The 20,744-nt window shown below is 55.6% G+C and overlaps 2 protein-coding genes across 7 annotated transcripts in view; one reads left to right on the forward strand and one right to left on the reverse strand.

Annotated features, from left to right (window-relative positions):
* srpk2 (SRSF protein kinase 2) overlaps nt 1-11,273 on the forward strand; it is a 69,689-nt gene extending 58,416 nt beyond the window's left edge. For 4 of the 6 annotated variants that reach the window (XM_069192617.1, XM_069192620.1, XM_069192621.1 and 1 more), the window contains 8 exons: nt 408-690; nt 1,383-2,084; nt 4,383-4,483; nt 6,917-7,024; nt 7,843-7,912; nt 9,060-9,152; nt 9,670-9,762; nt 10,845-11,273. In XM_069192617.1, coding sequence (XP_069048718.1) covers nt 408-690; nt 1,383-2,084; nt 4,383-4,483; nt 6,917-7,024; nt 7,843-7,912; nt 9,060-9,152; nt 9,670-9,762; nt 10,845-11,029 — 1,635 coding nt within the window. In that variant the 3' untranslated portion in view covers nt 11,030-11,273. The remainder of the gene's footprint in view (nt 1-407; nt 691-1,382; nt 2,085-4,382; nt 4,484-6,916; nt 7,025-7,842; nt 7,913-9,059; nt 9,153-9,669; nt 9,763-10,844) is intronic. The other 2 variants (XM_069192623.1, XM_069192622.1) reach the window with 2 other exon arrangements.
* Nucleotides 11,274-17,771: 6,498 nt separating this feature from the next.
* The window catches only part of kmt2e (lysine (K)-specific methyltransferase 2E), a 45,815-nt gene continuing 42,842 nt past the window's right edge, over nt 17,772-20,744 (reverse strand). Inside the window, 1 exon segment of the mRNA XM_069192616.1 lies at nt 17,772-20,043. Coding sequence (XP_069048717.1) covers nt 19,015-20,043 — 1,029 coding nt within the window. The 3' untranslated portion in view covers nt 17,772-19,014.

Here is a 20,744-nt window from a genome sequence, read left to right on the forward strand (position 1 = left end):
AGGGGGGGGGGAGAGTGAAAACCAGCAGGGCCCAGGGCCAGGCCTGGGAGCCCGTGGCCAGTCTGAAGGAACTGAACCTTCTTAGTCTTGACCAGAGCAGAGAATGAGGGGCCTGATGCAAGCGTTCCCCTTCCTCAAAGGCACTGACCGAGTCAACAAAGCGGGTTTCCCTTCAGAAGGAACAGTGACACACCCGCCAGGGGACACCAGTGGTTACTTTGAGGAAGTGGATGTCAAACTGGGAGCAGCAGGTATTTCTTAGCACAGAAGTACCGGAGAGGGCAGAGGACTGGCAGGCTGGGGTGGCACAGATCTGCAGGATTGCGAAAGGCGCGTCGTTCCCCCAGGCCAAAGCGCCGGCCCCCCTCCCCCGTCTCTCCCCTCACTCTCCCTTCCTCCCCCCCCAGGTGGGCAAGATCTCCAAGAACAAGAAGAAGAAGCTGAAGAAGAAGCAGAAACGGCAGGCGGAGCTGCTGGAGCGCCGCATGCTGGAGATCGAGGCCCTGGAGCGCGAGGCCGAGGAGCAGCGGGCCGGCGGGCAGGGCGGGGGGGGCGACTCGGAGGCCCCGCCGGGCCCCCGGGGCCTCCCGCCCTCGCCGTCCCCGGCCCCGGAGGAGGAGGAGTGCGGCGCGGACAGCGAGGAGGGGGAGGAGGAAGAGGAGGGGGAGTGCCGGCTCATCAACCACGCCGGTCAGTCCCCAGGGCGGACGCTGTGTAGCGTAGCGCAGTGGACCGGCCGCAGCGCAGGAAGGAGTGAAGGTTGGTTCCGTGCTGAGAGGCACAGAAGAGAAACGCTCAGTCCCGGCTCCTTCAGAAGACTCCACTAGCGTTTCTTTTCTTATCTTCCTGCACGGAGCGAACCCACTCCTTTGCCGCTGACGCAGTGCTATGTCAGCACTACAGGATGTACAGTGCAGTCAGAGAGTGGAAGCACTGAGCTCCGGCCTGGAGACCCCGGAGACGGGATCTGGGGCATTGTCCCCTTGAGCCAGGCGCTGTACCCGATGGCTGCAGTAAATGACCTGGTGGAAAAAGTTCTTCTCAATTGACTTGTCTGGTTGAATCAAACAAGTAGAACGAAGTTACGTTATAATGCAGTTGTCCCGAGCGCAATGTGGTACTTTCCACAAGAGTAGGATATAATGCATTTCGGTACACAGCACAGAACAATAGGGCACAATCGAGTGCACAAGACACTCTCAAATAGCACACCATCCGTGCTCAAGTAAGTTTGCATGACCATTTCTGACATCACACTCCAGGGCACTGCAGTTAATGAGATGACAGTGCAGTAGTGCATGGCAAAGAAATGTCAATCTTTTCTGTACAGTGTTACTGCAAACACTGAACCTGCTTCTCTGGCTTTCTCTCTGCCTCTGCAGATGCGGGCCTGGAGCAGCTGCAGCAGCAGTGGCAGGAGGCGGCCCCCAGCACAGAGAGGGAGCAGGAAGAAGGGCCGGCGATGGAGAGGGAGGTGGGGAGAGGAGAGGCGCAGGAGGCGGAGGAGGAAGAGGAGGAGGAGGAGGAGGAGGAAGGACCAGACCCCGAAAGGGAGACAGAGAAAGACCTAGAGCCCACGTCCGGAACAAGAGAAACGGGAACGGAGAAGGAGGCGGAGGCAGAAACCAGGAATGAGAGAGAAGAGGAAGAGGAGGAGGAGGAGGAGGAGGATGACGACGAGGACGAGGAGGAGGAGGAGGAGGAGGAGGAGGGCGAGGGAGGGTGTGGGGACTCTCTGGTACCTGGACACGCAGACACCCCCAAAACGAATGGCCACGTGCTGCTGGGGGGCAGCCCCCTGTGCGTGGGGGAGGAGGGCGGGAGGGGGCCGCTGTGTCCCACAGCGGAGCCCGAGCTCAGCAGCACAGACGGCGGCGGCTCCTACAGCAGCTCCTACGAACTCTTCAACGGCGAAGTCCCCGTCGTGGCCAACGGGGGGCGCCACCGCGGCACCACTCCCCGCTTCCCCGAGCTTCCCCTGGACCCCACCCAGGGGTCCCCCGCAGCCTCCCTGCTGCACGGCAGCCCCCCTCTGGACCGCAGCCGCACCGTGTCCTCGTCCAGCACGGGGGAGCAGCCCAAAGGTCAGTCCTGCCTTCCCAGCGGGCTGGGTCCGCGTTGAGCTCAGGCGCGCGCCCGTCCTCGAGACCAGGGTCAAATCGAAAGCCGGGGGTGTGGATCTCCGTTCAGTTCAGTTTATTGTCACGCTGCACGCACAAGGGCAGTGAAACGCGTATTTGCGTGCGTGCTCCAGTACAAAGAGTACAAAGACATTAAGGAAACGGCGAAAACATAGAGGCAGAGCAGCAGCAGCAACAGCAAGTGAAATAATATACTTCTTAGAAAAAGACAAAAAAAGGCCATCAGTGTGAGCCAGCGGCAGGGGCAGAGTTCAGTAACCTGACAGCTTGTGGGAAGAAACTGTACGTCTGGATCTGGACGTATGAGCCTTTATGCTCCTATAACGCTTACCAGAGGGAAGGGGGGAGACAGATGAGAAACCGGGATGGTTGTTGACCTTAGTGATACTTCCAGCCCTTCTTCCCTCACCCACCCAAATCCCCGTCGAACCCCCACGGTATCTTGTGTTCCCTGCCGAAGCCCTGATTGCATCATGCATCAGAGACCTCTCTGTCAGTGCGCGTGCTGATGGTTACAGTGCAGTCCAGGCCCCTTCTCTGCACACTGAGCACCGGTCTGACACCGCAAGGCTGATGTTCTGGAGCTGCATGCTGCAGGGGGCGTACGCCGCAGTCGCTATTAGTAGCCTGCATCCTAGGCGTGACAATAAACTGCCTCTCGCAGACGAACGATCCCAGGGGCCGTTCCTGCACTGACAGGGGGCGAGGAAGATCAATCCAGCTTCGCGTTCACCTTGGGTTCTGATTATTATGATTATTGTCATGGGTTCTAATCCAGTCTGTTCAGGGAAAGGCAAAAACCGTTCTCAAGGACGCGGGAGATTGTCAGATAGTCAGAGATGCACTGGGTGGTGGAAAAAACCCAGGAGGTTATTCCGTCCAATATAACTCGAAGAAACAGAAATGGACGAGTGAGGGGACCCTCGAAGAAAGAGGGACGACGACGAGGTCGAAGTACAGGACAGTATGAGAACCTGAAAAGAGTGCAGGCAAGAAAAGGACAGCTATTGTAAGAACAACGATATCACAGACATCGCAGGTGAAGGAGGACGCACTGCTGATTGATGTATAAAAGCTTAGCGCGATGGTGCAGTCATGGACTGAGAATAGGAGGAAGGTTGTGTCAAAGGCAGTCGAGGAAACACTTGTTTCGCAGGAAAGTGGATTGTAAAATTCGAATGATAAAATTATAAGGGGTGGAGCGGTGGCTCTGTGGCTCAGGATCTGCGCCTGTGGCTGGAAGGTTGCCGGTTCAAATCCTGCTGTCGGCAGAGGAATCCTACTGCGTTGGGCTCCTGAGAAAGGCCCTTAACCCCAGCTGCTCCAGGGGTGCCGTATAAATGGCTGACCCTGGGCTCTGACCCCCAGCTTCTCTCCCTGTCTGTGTGTCTCATGGAGAGCAAGCTGGGGTCTGCGAAAAGACAAATTCCTAATGCAAGAAATTGTATATGGCCAATAAAGTGATGTGATGTTATGTTATGAGTCGGAAGTGCCGACACGCGTCGACAGAAGGAAAGGGCCAGAGGAGGGGGCGCTGTTGAAGGTGGGGATGGAGCAAACGGCTGTCGAATGTTTAAGGCGGTGGACGTGGGAAAAGAACCGCATCTCGCGCTTTGCAGAGGAGACCAAAGTCTGTGATGGTGTCAGACATCGGACGCTAATGAACATGTTGAAAAAACTGGAGATCGATCAGCAAAGACTTAGAAATATGAAGTAATCTCTTTTGGGAACTTGCTTGCAGTGAATATAGAATATAGAAACCAATTAAAGGCTTGAGGCAAGGCTGTGTCATTTCACCTGAGGTGTCTTTAAGATGCGCCATGAGAACATACTGCTGCAGACGAAGGATTTACAAAGGCTGATCTGCAGCAGACACAATGTGAATAACTAGCATTATCTTGATGACACGGTTTGAATAACCGTATAGGATACAGGAAGCTGTTGTTCCTGTGATGAGAGGCGGGATGAAATGGAAAATCTGGTCTTACCTGGAAAGGAAAGGAGAGGTCATAGACGACCTGGGCTAACTTCATCTCAAGAGCTGGTATAATGAACGTACAGTATCAACACTAGAAATAGAAGAGATCTGTGGAGCACGTGGTCACTAATGTCCTATTGGAGAGAACAGAAGCCTACCTTTGCCTCAGCAGCATGTGCTGACAATCTCCTACTGGGTGTGATTGAATAAAAAGTGTGAATGTTTTTGATCTGTGGAGCTGACTGATGTGGTGCCCCCCACAGGTAAAATGCGTGCTGCTGACCTCCTGGTGAACCCACTAGACCCTCGAAACGCTGACACCTTGAGAGTGAAAATCGCTGACTTGGGCAACGCCTGCTGGGTGGTGAGTCAGAGAACAGCCCTGATAAAGCACAGGCTCAGTGACCACAGCCTGGCCATAGAAACTGGACACAGGCAGACCTGGCTGCCCAGAGAGGACAGGCTCAGTGACCACAGCCTGGCCATAGAAACTGGACACAGACCTGGCTGTCCAGAGAGGACAGGCTCAGTGACCACAGCCTGGCCATAGAAACTGGACACAGACCTGGCTGTGCAGAGAGGACAGGCTCAGTGACCACAGCCTGGCCATAGAAACTGGACACAGACCTGGCTGTCCAGAGAGGACAGACTCAGTGACCACAGCCTGGCCATAGAAACTGGACACAGGCAGACCTGGCTGCCCAGAGAGGACAGGCTCAGTGACCACAGCCTGGCCATAGAAACTGGACACAGGCAGACCTGGCTGCCCAGAGAGGACAGGCTCAGTGACCACAGCCTGGCCATAGAAACTGGACACAGGCAGACCTGGCTGCCCAGAGAGGACAGGCTCAGTGACCACAGCCTGGCCATAGAAACTGGACACAGGCAGACCTGGCTGTCCAGAGAGGACAGGCTCAGTGACCACAGCCTGGCCATAGAAACTGGACACAGACCTGGCTGCCCAGAGAGGACAGACTCAGTGACCACAGCCTGGCCATAGAAACTGGACACAGGCAGACCTGGCTGCCCAGAGAGGACAGGCTCAGTGACCACAGCCTGGCCATAGAAACTGGACACAGGCAGACCTGGCTGCCCAGAGAGGACAGGCTCAGTGACCACAGCCTGGCCATAGAAACTGGACACAGACCTGGCTGCCCAGAGAGGACAGGCTCAGTGACCACAGCCTGGCCATAGAAACTGGACACAGGCAGACCTGGCTGCCCAGAGAGGACAGGCTCAGTGACCACAGCCTGGCCATAGAAACTGGACACAGGCAGACCTGGCTGCCCAGAGAGGACAGGCTCAGTGACCACAGCCTGGCCATAGAAACTGAACACAGGCAGACCTGGCTGTCCAGAGAGGACAGGCTCAGTGACCACAGCCTGGCCATAGAAACTGGACACAGACCTGGCTGCCCAGAGAGGACAGGCTCAGTGACCACAGCCTGGCCATAGAAACTGGACACAGGCAGACCTGGCTGCCCAGAGAGGACAGGCTCAGTGACCACAGCCTGGCCATAGAAACTGGACACAGGCAGACCTGGCTGTCCAGAGAGGACAGGCTCAGTGACCACAGCCTGGCCATAGAAACTGGACACAGACCTGGCTGCCCAGAGAGGACAGACTCAGTGACCACAGCCTGGCCATAGAAACTGGACACAGGCAGACCTGGCTGCCCAGAGAGGACAGGCTCAGTGACCACAGCCTGGCCATAGAAACTGGACACAGGCAGACCTGGCTGCCCAGAGAGGACAGGCTCAGTGACCACAGCCTGGCCATAGAAACTGGACACAGGCAGACCTGGCTGCCCAGAGAGGACAGGCTCAGTGACCACAGCCTGGCCATAGAAACTGGACACAGGCAGACCTGGCTGCCCAGAGAGGACAGGCTCAGTGACCACAGCCTGGCCATAGAAACTGGACACAGACCTGACTGCCCAGAGAGGACAGGCTCAGTGACCACAGCCTGGCCATAGAAACTGGACACAGGCAGACCTGGCTGCCCAGAGAGGACAGGCTCAGTGACCACAGCCTGGCCATAGAAACTGGACACAGGCAGACCTGGCTGCCCAGAGAGGACAGGCTCAGTGACCACAGCCTGGCCATAGAAACTGGACACAGGCAGACCTGGCTGCCCAGAGAGGACAGGCTCAGTGACCACAGCCTGGCCATAGAAACTGGACACAGGCAGACCTGGCTGCCCAGAGAGGACAGGCTCAGTGACCACAGCCTGGCCATAGAAACTGGACACAGACCTGACTGCCCAGAGAGGACAGGCTCAGTGACCACAGCCTGGCCACAGAAATGGGACACAGACAGACCTGGATACCCAGAGAGGACAGGCTCAGTGACCACAGCCTGGCCACAGAAATGGGACACAGACAGACCTGGATACCCAGAGAGGACAGGCTGTGCTCCCATTGCCTGCAGGGAGAAGCAGAAACAGACATGTACTTTCTGTTACACTTTAAGAAATACATAATTTACAACCAGGGTTAGTATTAGACAAACAGTCTTTAATAATGAAACTTTATTGCTGTGAATGTCTTGCTAGTTGTTCCTTCTGTCCTTCTGTAATTGGTCACGCCCCTAAAGCTCTTTGAATTTGAATGTAAAAAGGGTGAAAGAGGAGAGCAGGATAAAGAGGGTCAGTGGGAGATGAGGGAGAAGGGGGTGGGGGTCATTAGTGTGCTTGAAGTCTGTGGCACTGGGACTGTCTGATTTCAGTCAGTCAGTCATTCACTGTCTCCTACTCTCCCATTTCTCCCTCTCCCTCCTCCTTCCTCCTTCTTCTCTCAGCACAAACATTTCACAGAGGATATCCAAACACGGCAGTACCGATCCATCGAGGTTCTGATTGGGGCGGGGTACAGCACTCCTGCTGACATCTGGAGCACCGCTTGCATGGTAAATCAATCCTTAATCTTCTGAGTCAGGGCTGTCCATCTCTGGTCCTGGAGAGACCCGGTCCAGACAGCCCAGAGCTCTCCAACCCTGGTCCTGGAGAGACCCAGTCCAGTCAATCCAGGGCTTGTTCTGGAGGGACCCGGTCCAGTCAGCCCAGAGCTCTCCAACCCTGGTCCTGGAGAGACCCAGTCCAGTCAATCCAGGGCTCTCTGGCCCTTGTTCTGGAGGGACCCGGTCCAGTCAGCCCAGAGCTCTCCAACCCTGGTCCTGGAGAGACCCAGTCCAGTCAATCCAGGGCTCTCTGGCCCTTGTTCTGGAGGGACCCGGTCCAGTCAGCCCAGAGCTCTCCAACACTGGTCCAGTCAGTCAAATGGTCTCGAACAGAAAACATCCCCCTGGAGAGGGTAGTTTGTCAGTAATTTAGAGATCATTTAGGACTAAAGGATCCACGTACTCTTCCACCCTTGATGACCAGAGTTCTCTTACCTGAACAGAAAACTTCCTTGATTGATCAGTAACTTTAAATCTTTAGGATCAAGTGAGCTGTAAGACTGACTGGAGACCCTGTTGTAATGTGTCAGTGCGGTGTGGATTCATGCCTGTTGTGTACCCTGTAAAGCTACACCAATATTCTTTTTTTACCCTGTAACTGCATTAAAATGCTGATCGTTCCCTCTTTTTCTCTATCTGTGTTCTTCTTTTTCCCTCCTCCCTCACTATATCTCTCCTTCCCAACATCCTTGCTTTCTGCCTTTTTCCCTCCTGCCCTCTCCCAATTTCCTGCTCCATCCGCCCGCTGGTCTTCCCCGGCCGCGCAGGCGTTCGAGCTGGCCACAGGGGACTATCTCTTCGAGCCTCACTCTGGAGAGGACTACTCCCGCGACGAGGGTAAGAGTGCCCCCTATCGCCGAGTCGGAGAGCAGCAGAGAGAGTGTTTGCTGCCATCCTATTCCATAGGATCATGTGTTTTATGTTTTATGAACAGTCTTTTAGGATGTGAGCCACCGATGTCCAGAGAGGAGTGAGCAGTCAGTTCTGTCCAGGCACTGCTCCCAGACTCGACCGCTGTGTCCCGGGACACTGCGTCAGCTTACTGCTAAAGTCTGGGATTTTAGTGCGGAACGCCCTTTCAGCTGATGTCACAGCCATGCTTTTTAACTGTATACAGTATTTTCATAACTGCATCAGGAGGTCTTCAGCTGGTGCATTCGCACACCTCCCCGAGTCTCCTCTGAGCTGGGAACCTTGCCTTTGCTCACTGATCAGAGACGTACACCGCCACCCCTCACCCTCTCCCATTCCAGCTCCAACAGCTGCATGGCATAACGGATGAGTCACAGCAAAATATTTCCCCAGTTAGACTTGCACATCGGTCAGTCGCCCTCCTTCTCCTCCGCTTGCCTTGTTCCCCGTCTCCAGATCTCACACTCCCAGTGTTGCCCTCAGACTTTCCCATTTTTACCTCTCTCCTCCTCTCACCCCGTCTCCTCTCTTCCCCTCCCCCGCTCCTCCCCATCACATTCTCTCCCTCGCGCTCGCAGACAGCCAGGTTCCCAGAGTGCCCAGGGAGTCCTCTCACTCCTCTCCAGGGGTGGAGGACTGGGGGCTTGCGTACGGCACAGAGCCCGGGCAGCCCCCCATTCCAGATACAGACCTCCTGTGGAAATCCGGTTCACAGTGTCGCAGAACTGATGACCGCTACTAGAAAAGCTGTTTGAGGTTTTCAGAACAGAAAGTTCAGTCTAGTAACATTTCAAATGATCTTCAGCGAGACAGCACTGAAAACGTTTGCTCCCTTATTAGAAAACGCTAGCATGCAGTGCTGGTCTCCAGACAGCGCCCCCTCTTCCTCTGTACCCCGTCTCTCACTCACCCCCTCTGGTGCCGGGTCACTAACGCTCCACTTTCTCCTTCTCTTCTTCCTCTCTGACTTTCCTCACTTCTTCTGCCTGTCTCCTATTTTTCTCCCTCCTCCTCCTCCTCCTCCTCGCCCTCTCTCTCTCTCTCTCTCTCTCTCTCCTCTTCTTCTCTCTAGACCACATAGCCCACATCATTGAGCTGCTGGGCTGCATCCCGCGACACTTTGCCCTCTCTGGAAAGTATTCCCGGGAATTCTTCAACCGCAGAGGTAGAGCTGAAAATGTGCCCTGGACGCTGAGGGACAGACAGCCGGAAAACACTGGGACAGACTGACAGGGGGAGGGGAGATTGAAGGGGGAAACTTAAGGGCCATCGAGCAGCATGCCCCTTGAGAGTGTAGTTACCTTCCCACTGGGCGCCGTGCCCAAGATTGCAGACACTGCGGGCAGAAACACTGTGACACAGCAGGCCTGCTGTAGGTGGTAATATTGATTGGAGACATGCAGAAGTCATGAGATTAGCATGATCTAAGATTGTTTAATAAAAATTGCCCTGCTTATGTCGACAAGTCACTACTAATTAAATTGCCCAGTGCACCCTGTCCGGGGCAGTACGAGCCCTCCTGGTCAGTGCACACAGTGCTGCACAGCGCCAGCGAGTCAGTCTGTCCGCTGTGTCCCCTGGCTGCCTGCCCGCCGGCCGCGCGCTGCACTGACCCGTCTACCTGTTCTGTCTCGTACTGTGTTGTGCGCGCTTGTCGGGGGGGCGTGTCGGTCACTGCGCAGATCACATCGCCCTCATCATTGAGCTCCTGGGCAAGATGCCGCGCAAGCTGGCCACGGCGGGGAGGTACAGCCGGGACTTCTTCACCAAGAAAGGTAACGGCCCCCGCGGGGGTCTGAGCCGCGAGGGGCCCCAGGGGCGGGTCCCCCCCACTGCCGAAGGGCACCCCTCGATCGCACTCTCTCCCCGCCCTGCTGTGGGGCGCCCCCTCCTCTCTCTCCGCACACCACAGCCCCGGGCCTGGGCGGCTGGCACTGCCGTGAGCAGGGCCTCAATCTGGCGGAGCCTAGTGCGCTCGCCAGTGACGCACACAGACGCACCAGGGAAGCACGGCTGTCTGTACGTTTGCTAAAGTAAGGCTCCGCGTCCTCCACCTCCAAACCAGGTCTCGTTCAAACCACAGTTCTATGTTTAGGTCCCAATTAAAATGAAACAGAGATGTTCCTTGTCTGAGACGCCCCTCTGCCCTGGATGTGCACCTTTTTGGAATAGATGTTTTATTTAGAATAGAATAATCAAGGTCATTAATTTCAGTGCGAGAGAGCCTTGATTCACACAGTGTACACAGCACGCACTTATAAAGGAGCCTTAGACACAGATAGCGAGGAGGCAGTTTCTCTATGGACGCTGCAGTGACTGGCCACACGCCGCTGTCAGGTCCAGGCCTGGGGGGGTGCTCTTTCAGCCTGGCCCCCCCTCCACACGTAGTGGCCATGCAGACGTTAATACCCTGGAACGTCTTCATTAGCACCGATTGCGGTGAGGGAGGAGCCCTAACACAGTGACTAGGTGACGCAGTCCACAGTCCTGTCCGTGCTGGTACTGACCCCAGCCTCCTTGTCCGCCAGTCTCTGGCAGCTCAGCCGTTTGTCTCTGTCGGTGTCTTGTCTCTCCTGTGCTGACTGTTTCTCTGTTGGGCGTGTGTCTGCTATTGTTTGTTGTCTGATATTTCTTGCGTCTCTTTTCCGATCTCCGTCTTGCAGTGTTGTCTGTGTTGTTGAGTTCTCTGCCTTTTCTTACAGCGCTGCCTCTCTTGCCTCTCAGCGCCGCCTGCCTTCCTGGGCAAGCTAGCTGTGAACCGTGCCGCCCTCTGGCTCTGTCTTACTCCGTCTCTCCCCCAGCCTCCTCCTCTCTCTCTCTCTCCCTCTCAGCCACGGTTCTCCGTCTCCCCCTGCAGGTGAGCTGCGGCACATCACCAAACTCAAGCCCTGGTCTCTGTTTGACGTCCTCGTCGAGAAGTACGGTTGGCCGCCGGAGGACGCCGCCCACTTTACCCACTTCCTGTTGCCCATGCTGGAGATGGTGCCAGAGAAGAGGGCCTCCGCACGGGAATGCCTCAGCCACCCCTGGCTCACTTCCTAGCGGCGCCCCCTCTGGCGGCCTCTGGAACTGCCTCGCGTAGACAGCGGGGGAGGGGGCGGGGCGAGGGGGGTGGGGGGCTGCGGGACGCTCATTCCTACTCGGCATCACACTCGTGCCCCCGGGCTCACCCGCGGACGTGCGGCGGGAGGTGGAGTGTCTCTCCCTCTCGGCGCCGTCTGTGTCGCCTTGGAAACCGCCCCTGCACTTTGAATGAGAGAGGGGTGGGGGGGTGGACACGCTCCTCCCCTCGTGTCTTCCTCTGCGCTCGCACACGGCCGGCACAGCGCCCCCCCCCGGCCCCGGCCCCCCTCTCTCCCCCGAGTGTGCAGCGCGGCCATCGGAGCTAGAAGGGCTGCAGGGGGCTATTGTTCCCGGGTCTCCTCGCTGGCCGCAGGGCCAGGGGCAGGAGCGGGGCAGGGGCAGGGGTAGGAGCAGGGGCAGGGGCAGGGGTACGAGCACAGGTAGGGGCAGGAGCGGGGCAGGGGTAGGAGCAGGGGCAGGGGTGGGAGCGGGGCAGGAGCGGAGCGGGGCAGGGGTAGGAGCAGGGACAGGAGAGGGGCAGGGGCAGGAGCGGGGCAGGGGCAGGGGTACGAGCACAGGTAGGGGCAGGAGTGGGGCAGGGGTAGGAGCAGGGGCGGGAGCGGGGCAGGAGCGGAGTGGGGCAGGGGTAGGAGCAGGGGTAGGAGCAGGGACAGGAGAGGGGCAGGGGTAGTGGCATGGGCAGTGGTACGAGCACAGGTAGGGGCAGGAGCAGGGCACGAGCAGGACAGGCGTGCCTGGGGCACGTGGGAACCCAGAGCAGGCCCCAGGGGCAGGAGCACTCTTCAGGGGGCAGGGGGACGTCCCGCGGGTCGGCCGGAGCCAGCCGGCGGTTACCTACAGTGCGGCTCAGGAGAGCCGGTCCCGTTCGGTCCCGTTCGGTCCCGGCTGATGCTGCGCGGGGCCGACAGGGCCGCTGGCCTGCGCTCTGGTCTCCCCCCGGCTCTCGCCGCCTGTCCAGCGGCTGGCAGGGGCAACTCTAGACTCCCAGAGCTGCACTGCCACACTGGTCCACAGGGGGGCCTACAGCTCTCAGGCCGTGGGGTCGTGAGGCGAGAGCGTTCTGGGGGGGACTGAGGGGGGAGAGGGGGACAAGTGTGCAGAGAGCGGGGCAGCAGGTGCAGTGTTCAGTGGCAGGTCCAGTCACACAGCTCAGAGCCGGGGACCGGCCCGAGGGGCCCGACTGCTCACACAGCCAGACCCAGCGAGAGCGGAGGGGGAAGATCTGGGAGAGGAAACAGCCTTCGCCTCCGGTCTTCTCCAACAGTCGTGCGCTCCGCTCCCTCTCTTTCACAGCCCCTGTCTGCGTGCGGCCCCCCCGTCTCCTGCCGCTCGGCAAACCCCTGCCCGGCTCACGGTCACGGCCAGCTGTTTACACGGCGCCCTCTGCTGGCCGCAGTGCGCACTGCACGCCGCAGACAGACTGCACATTCCAGGCCAGAGCGGAGCTGGCTGCAGCGGAGGAGGAGGAGGAGGAGGAGAGCGCACTGTGGACGGGGGGTCCTTCCCGCCCGGCTGGCCTGGCCCCGCGCATGGGGCAGGTGGGGGCAGGGCCCGGTGGCCGTGTGCCGTGTGCAAGCTGCTATCCTGAGTGTTTTTGTCGCTGTTGCACCTTCAAAGCAGGAGCCAGACAGCGCGTGTGCTGGTGGTGGGACGGGCGACGGAAGGGGTGTTTATTATTCTGTTTCGGTGAGAAGCATCTACACGTTCCTGGGTGCCGTGTGTGAAAATGGAGGAGCCCCTGTCCCCTTCTCCCCAGCCCTTACTGTAGACGCCTGTACATTCCAGCTCCCAGAGTGCTGCTCCTGCCCTCTGGCTCGAATCCCTAGAAAGATCAAACCCTGTTTTCGGTTCGGATTGACCCCCCTCCCTGGCCCGGCCCGTCGCAGTTCGGGCCCAGCTCCCTTCCCCAGGTCGTCTTTTGTTTTGTTTTTTCTAAAAGGAGGTTGCACTTGTCTTTGTAAATTTGTTCAGGGATTAACTTTGTACATAATATGGAGATGAACTGAGACACTGATCAGACGGAGGACGGACTGTGGCGAACAGGTTGCCCTCGCTCCCCGCGAGGAGCCCGGCTTTGGTTCAGCGCGAGATCGCCATGGAGACGCCCGCGCGCCGTGAGGAAGCACGGCGCTGCAGTCGCACAGAAAGAGGGGCCCCAAACCGGGCGGGGTGGGGTGGGGGTGGTGCCCCCTGCTGGCGGGCTGACTGCACTGCAGCTCTCATTGCCAACAGACTTCTACACCTTCACTCATCACGATTAGTCCAGTTGCCTATTTTCGCAATAAATAAATCTAGTAGATGGTGAAATATTTTTTAAAATAAAACAAACGAAATACATTTAAAAAAAAAAAAGCCGGTGTTGTGACAGTGCCCGAATCTCGTCCGTGTTGAGGTGCTTGTGTTTTGTCTGTTGGATGTTTTTTTCTTTCGGGGTTCCAATGATCATTTTTTACTGTGATGACACCTCAGCCCTCCCCCCTTACATGAACAGTGCTGCTCTTTGGGACGTGTTGGATGGGGAGCAACGATCAAACCTTTTTGCAATAATAATAATAATAATATTAATAATAATAATAATACAATTGTGACAATGCCGATGTTTTTGCACCGAACTCTCCCGATCTCACTCTCTCAGCCATGCCGACTGTTCTTCCTGACATCGACAGAAACGCGTCTCTTCTTGTCTGTGTTTTTCATTGACAGATTTAATAAATTGTAAATTTAAACCCAACTGCCTGCCTGTCGTGCTTGATGTGCAGCAGGGTGACCTCTGCCCCGTGAGACAGGAGTGGTGGCACGAAGGTGCTGCTGGCAGACGGGGGTGGGGGGGGGCGTACAGGACCCCCACAGCCGATACAGCGGAGGGTCGTGGTTTCCCTCATCCGCATCTTCAGTATGTTCTCGGTGCATTTGCCAGGTTTAGAAGCTCTTGCAGCGCTGCCTGTGAAGAGGAGTGGAATAACAGAACCAGGAGTGAGTGACAGGCAGGGTCTCGGAGGGCAGGTAGGTCCGTTACATTCTTGGCTCAGAGTCCAGCAGAACCTGGAAAGCACTGCGGCCTCGTGGGACTTGAGTGTGACAGCCCGGACTGGGACGCCCTGGGGTACAGGGAGTCAAATACATGCTTCCTAATTATCCAGCTAGATTGTCGATCACTGCAATGAGCTAGTTGTGCCGAAATCCTGGGCTGGAGCAGTTTGAAAGGGCACTGCCTGGGGCCACGTTCTAGTCCCTGTTGTTTCAGGGCTTGGATTGCTTGGTTTACAGCTTACAATGATCACTGCAGTATCTGATGTAGAACAGTGGAATGGACAGGAAGGGCCTATTCTTCCTGTTCCTGGACTCTTTCATGGATGTCCCTTCCCATCAGATTTCTCTGCTGTGGGCTTGTCGTTCTCTTCCCAACCTCTGGACCGAGGCCTATCCTTCTCTCCTAAGCCTCTGGATCAGAGTCTTTCTCTTCCCAACCTCTGGACCGAGGCCTGTCCTTCTCTCCTAAGCCTCTGGATCAGAGTCTTTCTCTTCCCAACCTCTGGACCGAGGCCTGTCCTTCTCTCCTAAACCTCTGGATCAGAGTCTTTCTCTTCCCAACCTCTGGACCGAGGCCTGTCCTTCTCTCCTAAACCTCTGGATCAGAGTCTTTCTCTTCCCAACCTCTGGACCGAGGCCTGTCCTTCTCTCCTAAACCTCTGGATCAGAGTCTTTCTCTCCCAACCTCTGGACCGAGGCCTGTCCTTCTCTCCTAAGCCTCTGGGTGGGTGTTAGCCATTCTCTTCTAAACCTCTAGGTCTGGGCGGCTCATTCTCGTTGCTGGCGGTTCCTGCGCCGAGACCGTGTTGCTGTTGGCTGCCCCGCGAGAGAGGAGGTGCCCAGCGCCTGGAGGACTGGAGAGGGTCTCTGCTTGGACCCGCGCCAGAACAGTTCTCATCATAAGACTTAAGAAGATTGCGTACTTCAAATAATTAACCTTCTAGCAATGATTTCTAATAACAGCACTTTCTTACAGTTAAACATACGGGTCAGGAAAAGAAATGAAAATGCGTGGAATGATCTGTACTCAGCACAGCTCTAGTTTGAGCTGTGCCGTCTTGAAGCTCCACACTGGCCACCCCGCTCAGTGCTCGATGCGCCAGAGAAAAGGCAAATTCGAAGCATGTCTGTTGCACAACATTGGCTCACCACAAGATGGAGACAAGAGCTTCTAAGAACAGCAAAACCTATTCAAAAAAATCTCTCAAAGAGCTGGGAATTCAGTCAGCTGCAACCTATACAGACTGAAAAAGAAATGGTGGAAAGGTTCCCAACGGCTGGCGGTCTTTCGGCCCAGCTAGCTTCCTTTCGTAGGTGGTCACTAACTGATCCGAGGATCACATCCAGCTGTTTCACGAGAGCCATCTGGCTGTCTGATCCAACTTCTTGGCTCGTGTGGCCTATTCCAGGCCTCTGCCACACTGCGTGAAAAGGGTTTTTGTTCACCATCTTAAACGCACCTTCCTGTAGTTTCAGTTCACATCGCCTGGGTCCTTAAACTCTTGATTCAGGTCCCCTGTGTCTTTTCTGTTCACAACTAAGAAGGTTCAGGTACCAATAGCCTGTCAGTGTAACACGTGTTGAAACCTCAATATATATGTTGGGTCGCTCTTCTGTGGACTGATTCCAGAACAAACGACGTCTTAATATCAGTCTTATTCGTGCGCTATACAACACTTATTCTTAATATCAGTCTTATTCGTGCGCTATACAACACGTATTCTTTAGTTTTTCTTTACAGCTTTAGTGATTTTTGTCATCAGCTCCTGTCATATTCCTTGGACAACCTGGACTTTGCCTATTGCCTACTCCTCCAGGAGTTTTTTCCCCCCAAGATACTCCGTATTGTTGATTTTGCGATGCCCACTCTCTCTGGAAGGGTTCGAGGTGGAATTGTCTTCCCTCATCTTCACAATTGCTTGTTTTTCCATCACAGACAACTCAGGCTTCATCTTGGTTTAACTCAGCAGGCAGATCAACAAAATAAACCCCAAGGACTGAACCAAGGCTATATAGGCAACTCATTTGCATTTTGACAATTAAAGCAGCATGGAAACATGTCAGCCATTCACAGAAAAGCATTACTTTAAATGCCTGCTACCTGTCAATACAGAATTGCATCAAAACATGACTGAAATCCTTCTAAAAAAGGAAATATACTATGCTCTGGACTCCTTACTGATGGAGCTCCAGACTTACACAAGATCTGCCTTTTCCAACTTCATCTCGACTGCCCAGGATTCTTCTGCTTTACAGCTGATCTAGTTTAGTTCGAATTATCATTTTTGCAAATAATTAAATTAAAATAAAATTAAATTTACCTTACTTGTAACAGAAAGCTGGAGCCGAGAGACAGGGAGAGGGAGGCAGTGTGGGACAGATGTGGAGCTGAGAGACAGGGAGAGGGAGGCAGTGTGGGACAGATGTGGAGGTGAGAGACGGAGAGGCAGTGTGGGACAGATGTGGAGCTGAGAGAAGGAGAGGCAGTGTGGGACAGATGTGGAGCTTAGACGGAAAGAGAGGCAGTGTGGGACAGATGTGGAGCTGAGAGAGGGAGAGGCAGTGTGGGACAGATGTGGAGCTTAGACGGAAAGAGAGGCAGTGTGGGACAGATGTGGAGCTGAGAGACGGAGAGGGAGGCAGTGTGGGACAGATGTGGAGGTGAGAGACGGAGAGGCAGTGTGGGACAGATGTGGAGCTGAGAGAAGGAGGGAGACGGTGTGGGACAGATGTGGAGCTGAGAGACGGAGAGGCAGTGTGGGACAGATGTGGAGCTGAAAGACAGAGAGGGAGGCAGTGTGGGACAGATGTGGAGCCGAGAGAGAAGGAGGGAAGACAGATGGATCATAGTGCTCGATGAAAGTTGCAGCCATAAATGTCCACATGCAGCAGAGACAGGGTTGTCTGTGGGAGCCCGCTGTCACTCAGTCAGGTTCTATCACTATCTTGCAGTGCTGGAACGTCACTGCTCAGCAACAGCAGCTCTGGTGAAGTGGGGACTGTGGTCAGCTAGTAACACAAACCTAAACACACAGAATTAAAGTGCCCTTTTGTTTGTATTCTCTGGGATCCCAAAATGACCTGAAATGTTTCCTGGTTACCTGGCTGCAAAGTTTGGAAGGGCAGCCTGACCTAGTATCTGGGAATAAGTAGCCTTCTGACTGGTTTCAAAAGTTCCTCGATTTACATGGTCGATCTATAGTATTACTTGTGGCTTGAAATTCAGTTATCAATTCTGGGGCACCTAAAGACAATTACACTAATTTTGGGACATTTCAAACAATTGTTTTGTGTCTGGGCTGAACACAGGGCTGCTGCAATAACTGATGACTAATAGTGCTGAACCACCTGCGTGTTACAGTGACCGAGTTGACAATAAAACCGTTCCAGGTGTATTTGTCTCCAGTCTGCCAGCCAGCATCTGATCGAAGATTTCTAAACTGTGCCACAGCACTTGCATGTGCTCTTTCCTTACCTCTGGGCAGTCAAGGAGGACCACCAGTCTAAACTACTATTTCCAGGGGTCTCCTGCTCACGTTCCACAGGCGTCTTCACCACAGCGCGGCAGAAAGGGATTGTGGGCTGGGTGCTCAGTGTAGCCATGTGCTCACTGGAGTGTGCCTTCACCCCTCTTCCCCGGGCTCAGAGAAAATGACAGCATACAGGCAGGTGGTATAAAACTGACATTACTGTGATTTATTGTCATGAACCATGAAAATAAACAACCAGTGCTGTGTCTGTGAGAATCTCTCTCTTTCAAACCAAAAAAATAAAAAAGACAAAAATAATAATAATCCAGAGAAGAGAAATAAACAAGGAGACGAGTGCTACCGTCACAGAAACATTCAGCTTCGCCAGGAGAACGCTCGTATTTACATCGATATTCCAAAATGGGATGGGAGCAGATTTTACAGGCTTGGAAAAGAAGCTCCTATTTACACAAGTTTCAGCAGAAAGCAGGAGGAACGATCTATACATTAAATTACATTTCTACAAATAACCATTGAAATCCAAAAATAAACTGCTAACATACCTATAGGTGTGTCCTTCTCTCTGGGACTACCTCGACAGCCTATAGCACACGCGCACACACACTCCTCTCGCACACACACACACTCACTCTCGCACACTAAGAGCTTAGACTCCTGGGGCAGTCACGGAGCACACCAGAAGGGTCCTCTCTGAATCTCTGCTGCGGTTATCGGATTTACACAGAGGAATAAAAAAAATAATAATTCTGTTTTTCTTTGTACAAAAAGCTTTCACTAAAATGAGCCACTAAATACAACAAATTAAAAGTGGAAAAACCAACACTTTCCACGATGGAGAGGACAGAGAAACGAGTCCGACAGACAGACGAACAGGGAGGAGAGAAGAAGGGAGGGGCTGGAATGTCCATCGAGAGCCAAGCCTGACATGAGGACGAGACGGACAGACACCAAGAGACACAGATAGAGAGACAGACACACAGATAGAGACACAGATAGAGAGACAGACACACAGATAGACAGATAGTGAGACAGACACACAGACATAGATAAAGAGACAGACAGAGAGAGATAAAGAGACAGAGAGAGATAAAGAGACAGACAGAGAGAGATAAAGAGACAGACAGAGAGAGATAAAGAGACAGAGACAGAGTCAGACAGGGCTCTCCACTAGGGCAGGAAATCAAAAAGAAGACAGGACCGACCAGGAGGGAGAAGACAGAGAGAGGGGGGGATTTCTAAGCACTGGGGTTCGTCTGTCTTCGTTTTATACAAAGTTTCTTTACAAAACCTTTCACTTCTGTAAAAAGTACCCTTTGCCTTGGTGGTGTTTGCGGTTCTGTTTACCGTTACATATAAAATATTTACAGCCTATGTTACATGATATCAGCCCCTCCCGCCGTGCCGGTCAGTGGGGAGGGGGTGTCAGTGCCACCCCGTGTTCATGAACCCCGAGCTGTGGAAGGACGAGCCAGACGGGAGGGGCCCCCGGGGCCCCGCGGGGAGCTGGGTGGGCGCGGGCGGCGGCTGCTGGTTCTGCTGTGGGGGGGGCGGGGGCGGGGGGGGCAGCACCCCCTGCTGGTGGGGGGGGTAAGAGGAAGGGGGGGGGCCCGGGGCCGCGCTGGAGGGGTGCAGCATCGCGGCCTGGAAGGGCTGGTAGTGGTGGGCGGCCTGCAGGGGGGGGTTGCTGGCCAGGGCCGGGGGCGGGGGCGGGGGGGGCGGCGGCGGCGGCGGGGCCTGCTGCAGGGCCAGGAGGGGGGCGCCGCCGCCCGGTTGCTGCTGTGGCGGCGGCTGCTGCTGCTGCTGGCTGGGCTGGCCCTGCGGGGGCGGGGGTGGGGGCGGCGGGGGCGCCGCAGACAGCAGGAGCGGCGTGGCCATGCCGACGTGCAGCAGCGGGGGGCCGGGCTGCGGGTGAGGGGGCGGCGGCGGGGGGGGCGGGGGCGGGGCGGCCGTGCCCTGGTAGTGCAGGGCATGGTGGGGCTGCAGCAGCGTCTGAGAGCCGGGGGGGAAGGCCGGCACCACGGAGGGCTTGTAACCGTGGTAGGGCCCTGCAGGGGGCGCCGCCTGGCTGGGGAAGTAGGCCTGGGAGGCTGGCGGGGCCGGGGGGGGTGGGGGTGGCGGCGGGGGCGCGCTCTGGGGGCTGTACTGTGCAAAGCTGGCCGAGCTGGGCTGGGGCTGGGGCTGGGGCTGGAAGCAGCGCTGGCCGCGGTAGGGGGTGCCCTGGGGCTGGGGCTTGGCGGCGTGCACTAGCGAAGCGCCGGGATACAGGTTCTGGCTCGCGAGGGGCGGCCCGCAGTGCAGCTTGGAGGGGTTCAGGGGGGCCGGCTTTTGGCAGGGGGGTTTGCAAGGCTGCTGGACGGACGGAGACAGGCAGGGCGCCCTCTGCTGGCCATCACAATCCTCCCCCGCCGTCTCCTTCGCTGACCGAGCCGCGCTGGGGCCTGGGGAGCAGGCCTGAAAGGAAGACAGATAAGGTGTAAGGAGAGCTGCCAACATGAGCAATCAGTCTGCACCCCTGACCGAGAGCCAGTTGCTCAGCCTGGAAAGCGTCAGTCCTGCTAGTTACAGGCAGCTCAACGCTTCCTTGTCCCAGTCAAAAAACTACAAGTCCAGTTACTTCAGTGGAAGCCCAGCTTGAATAAAAGCCAGAAGATAACCCATGTGTTTATGTGCAAATGTACTTTGAGTGCATGGGTGAAGCAATGAAAACACAACGCGCACAAGAAACTGAAGAAGACGGGCGTCCTTGTGTCAATCTGAGCAAAGAAGAAAATTAAGACCAAATGAGAATTATTTCAATAAGGGTGGCGCAGGGGCTAGTACTGCTGCTTGCAGTGCTGAGGTGCTAGTGGTGTGGAGACATGCTGGTGGGCTAATTCTGGGAAACGTGGCCCTGGTACGCTGTCTGTGCCCCCCCTGCCATAGACTGGCGTCCTGTCCAGAGTCCCGCCTTGCGCCTGTTACTTGCCGGGACCCTGAACCGGATGAAGGGGTTAGAACATAGACGGATGGACAGATGTAATATTTTTATCAAATTACCACTTGTAACCTCAATTTAATTTATTTCATTTTGAACACATCGTGAACAGGGTCCCAAGCCCCTGTTATATGAACACACTACTATTCAGCGCCAGACTGAAAAGGGGTTTTCTGGA

This window comes from Lepisosteus oculatus, chromosome 7 (genome assembly GCF_040954835.1).
Source record: "Lepisosteus oculatus isolate fLepOcu1 chromosome 7, fLepOcu1.hap2, whole genome shotgun sequence".
Lineage (NCBI taxonomy): Eukaryota > Metazoa > Chordata > Actinopteri > Semionotiformes > Lepisosteidae > Lepisosteus > Lepisosteus oculatus.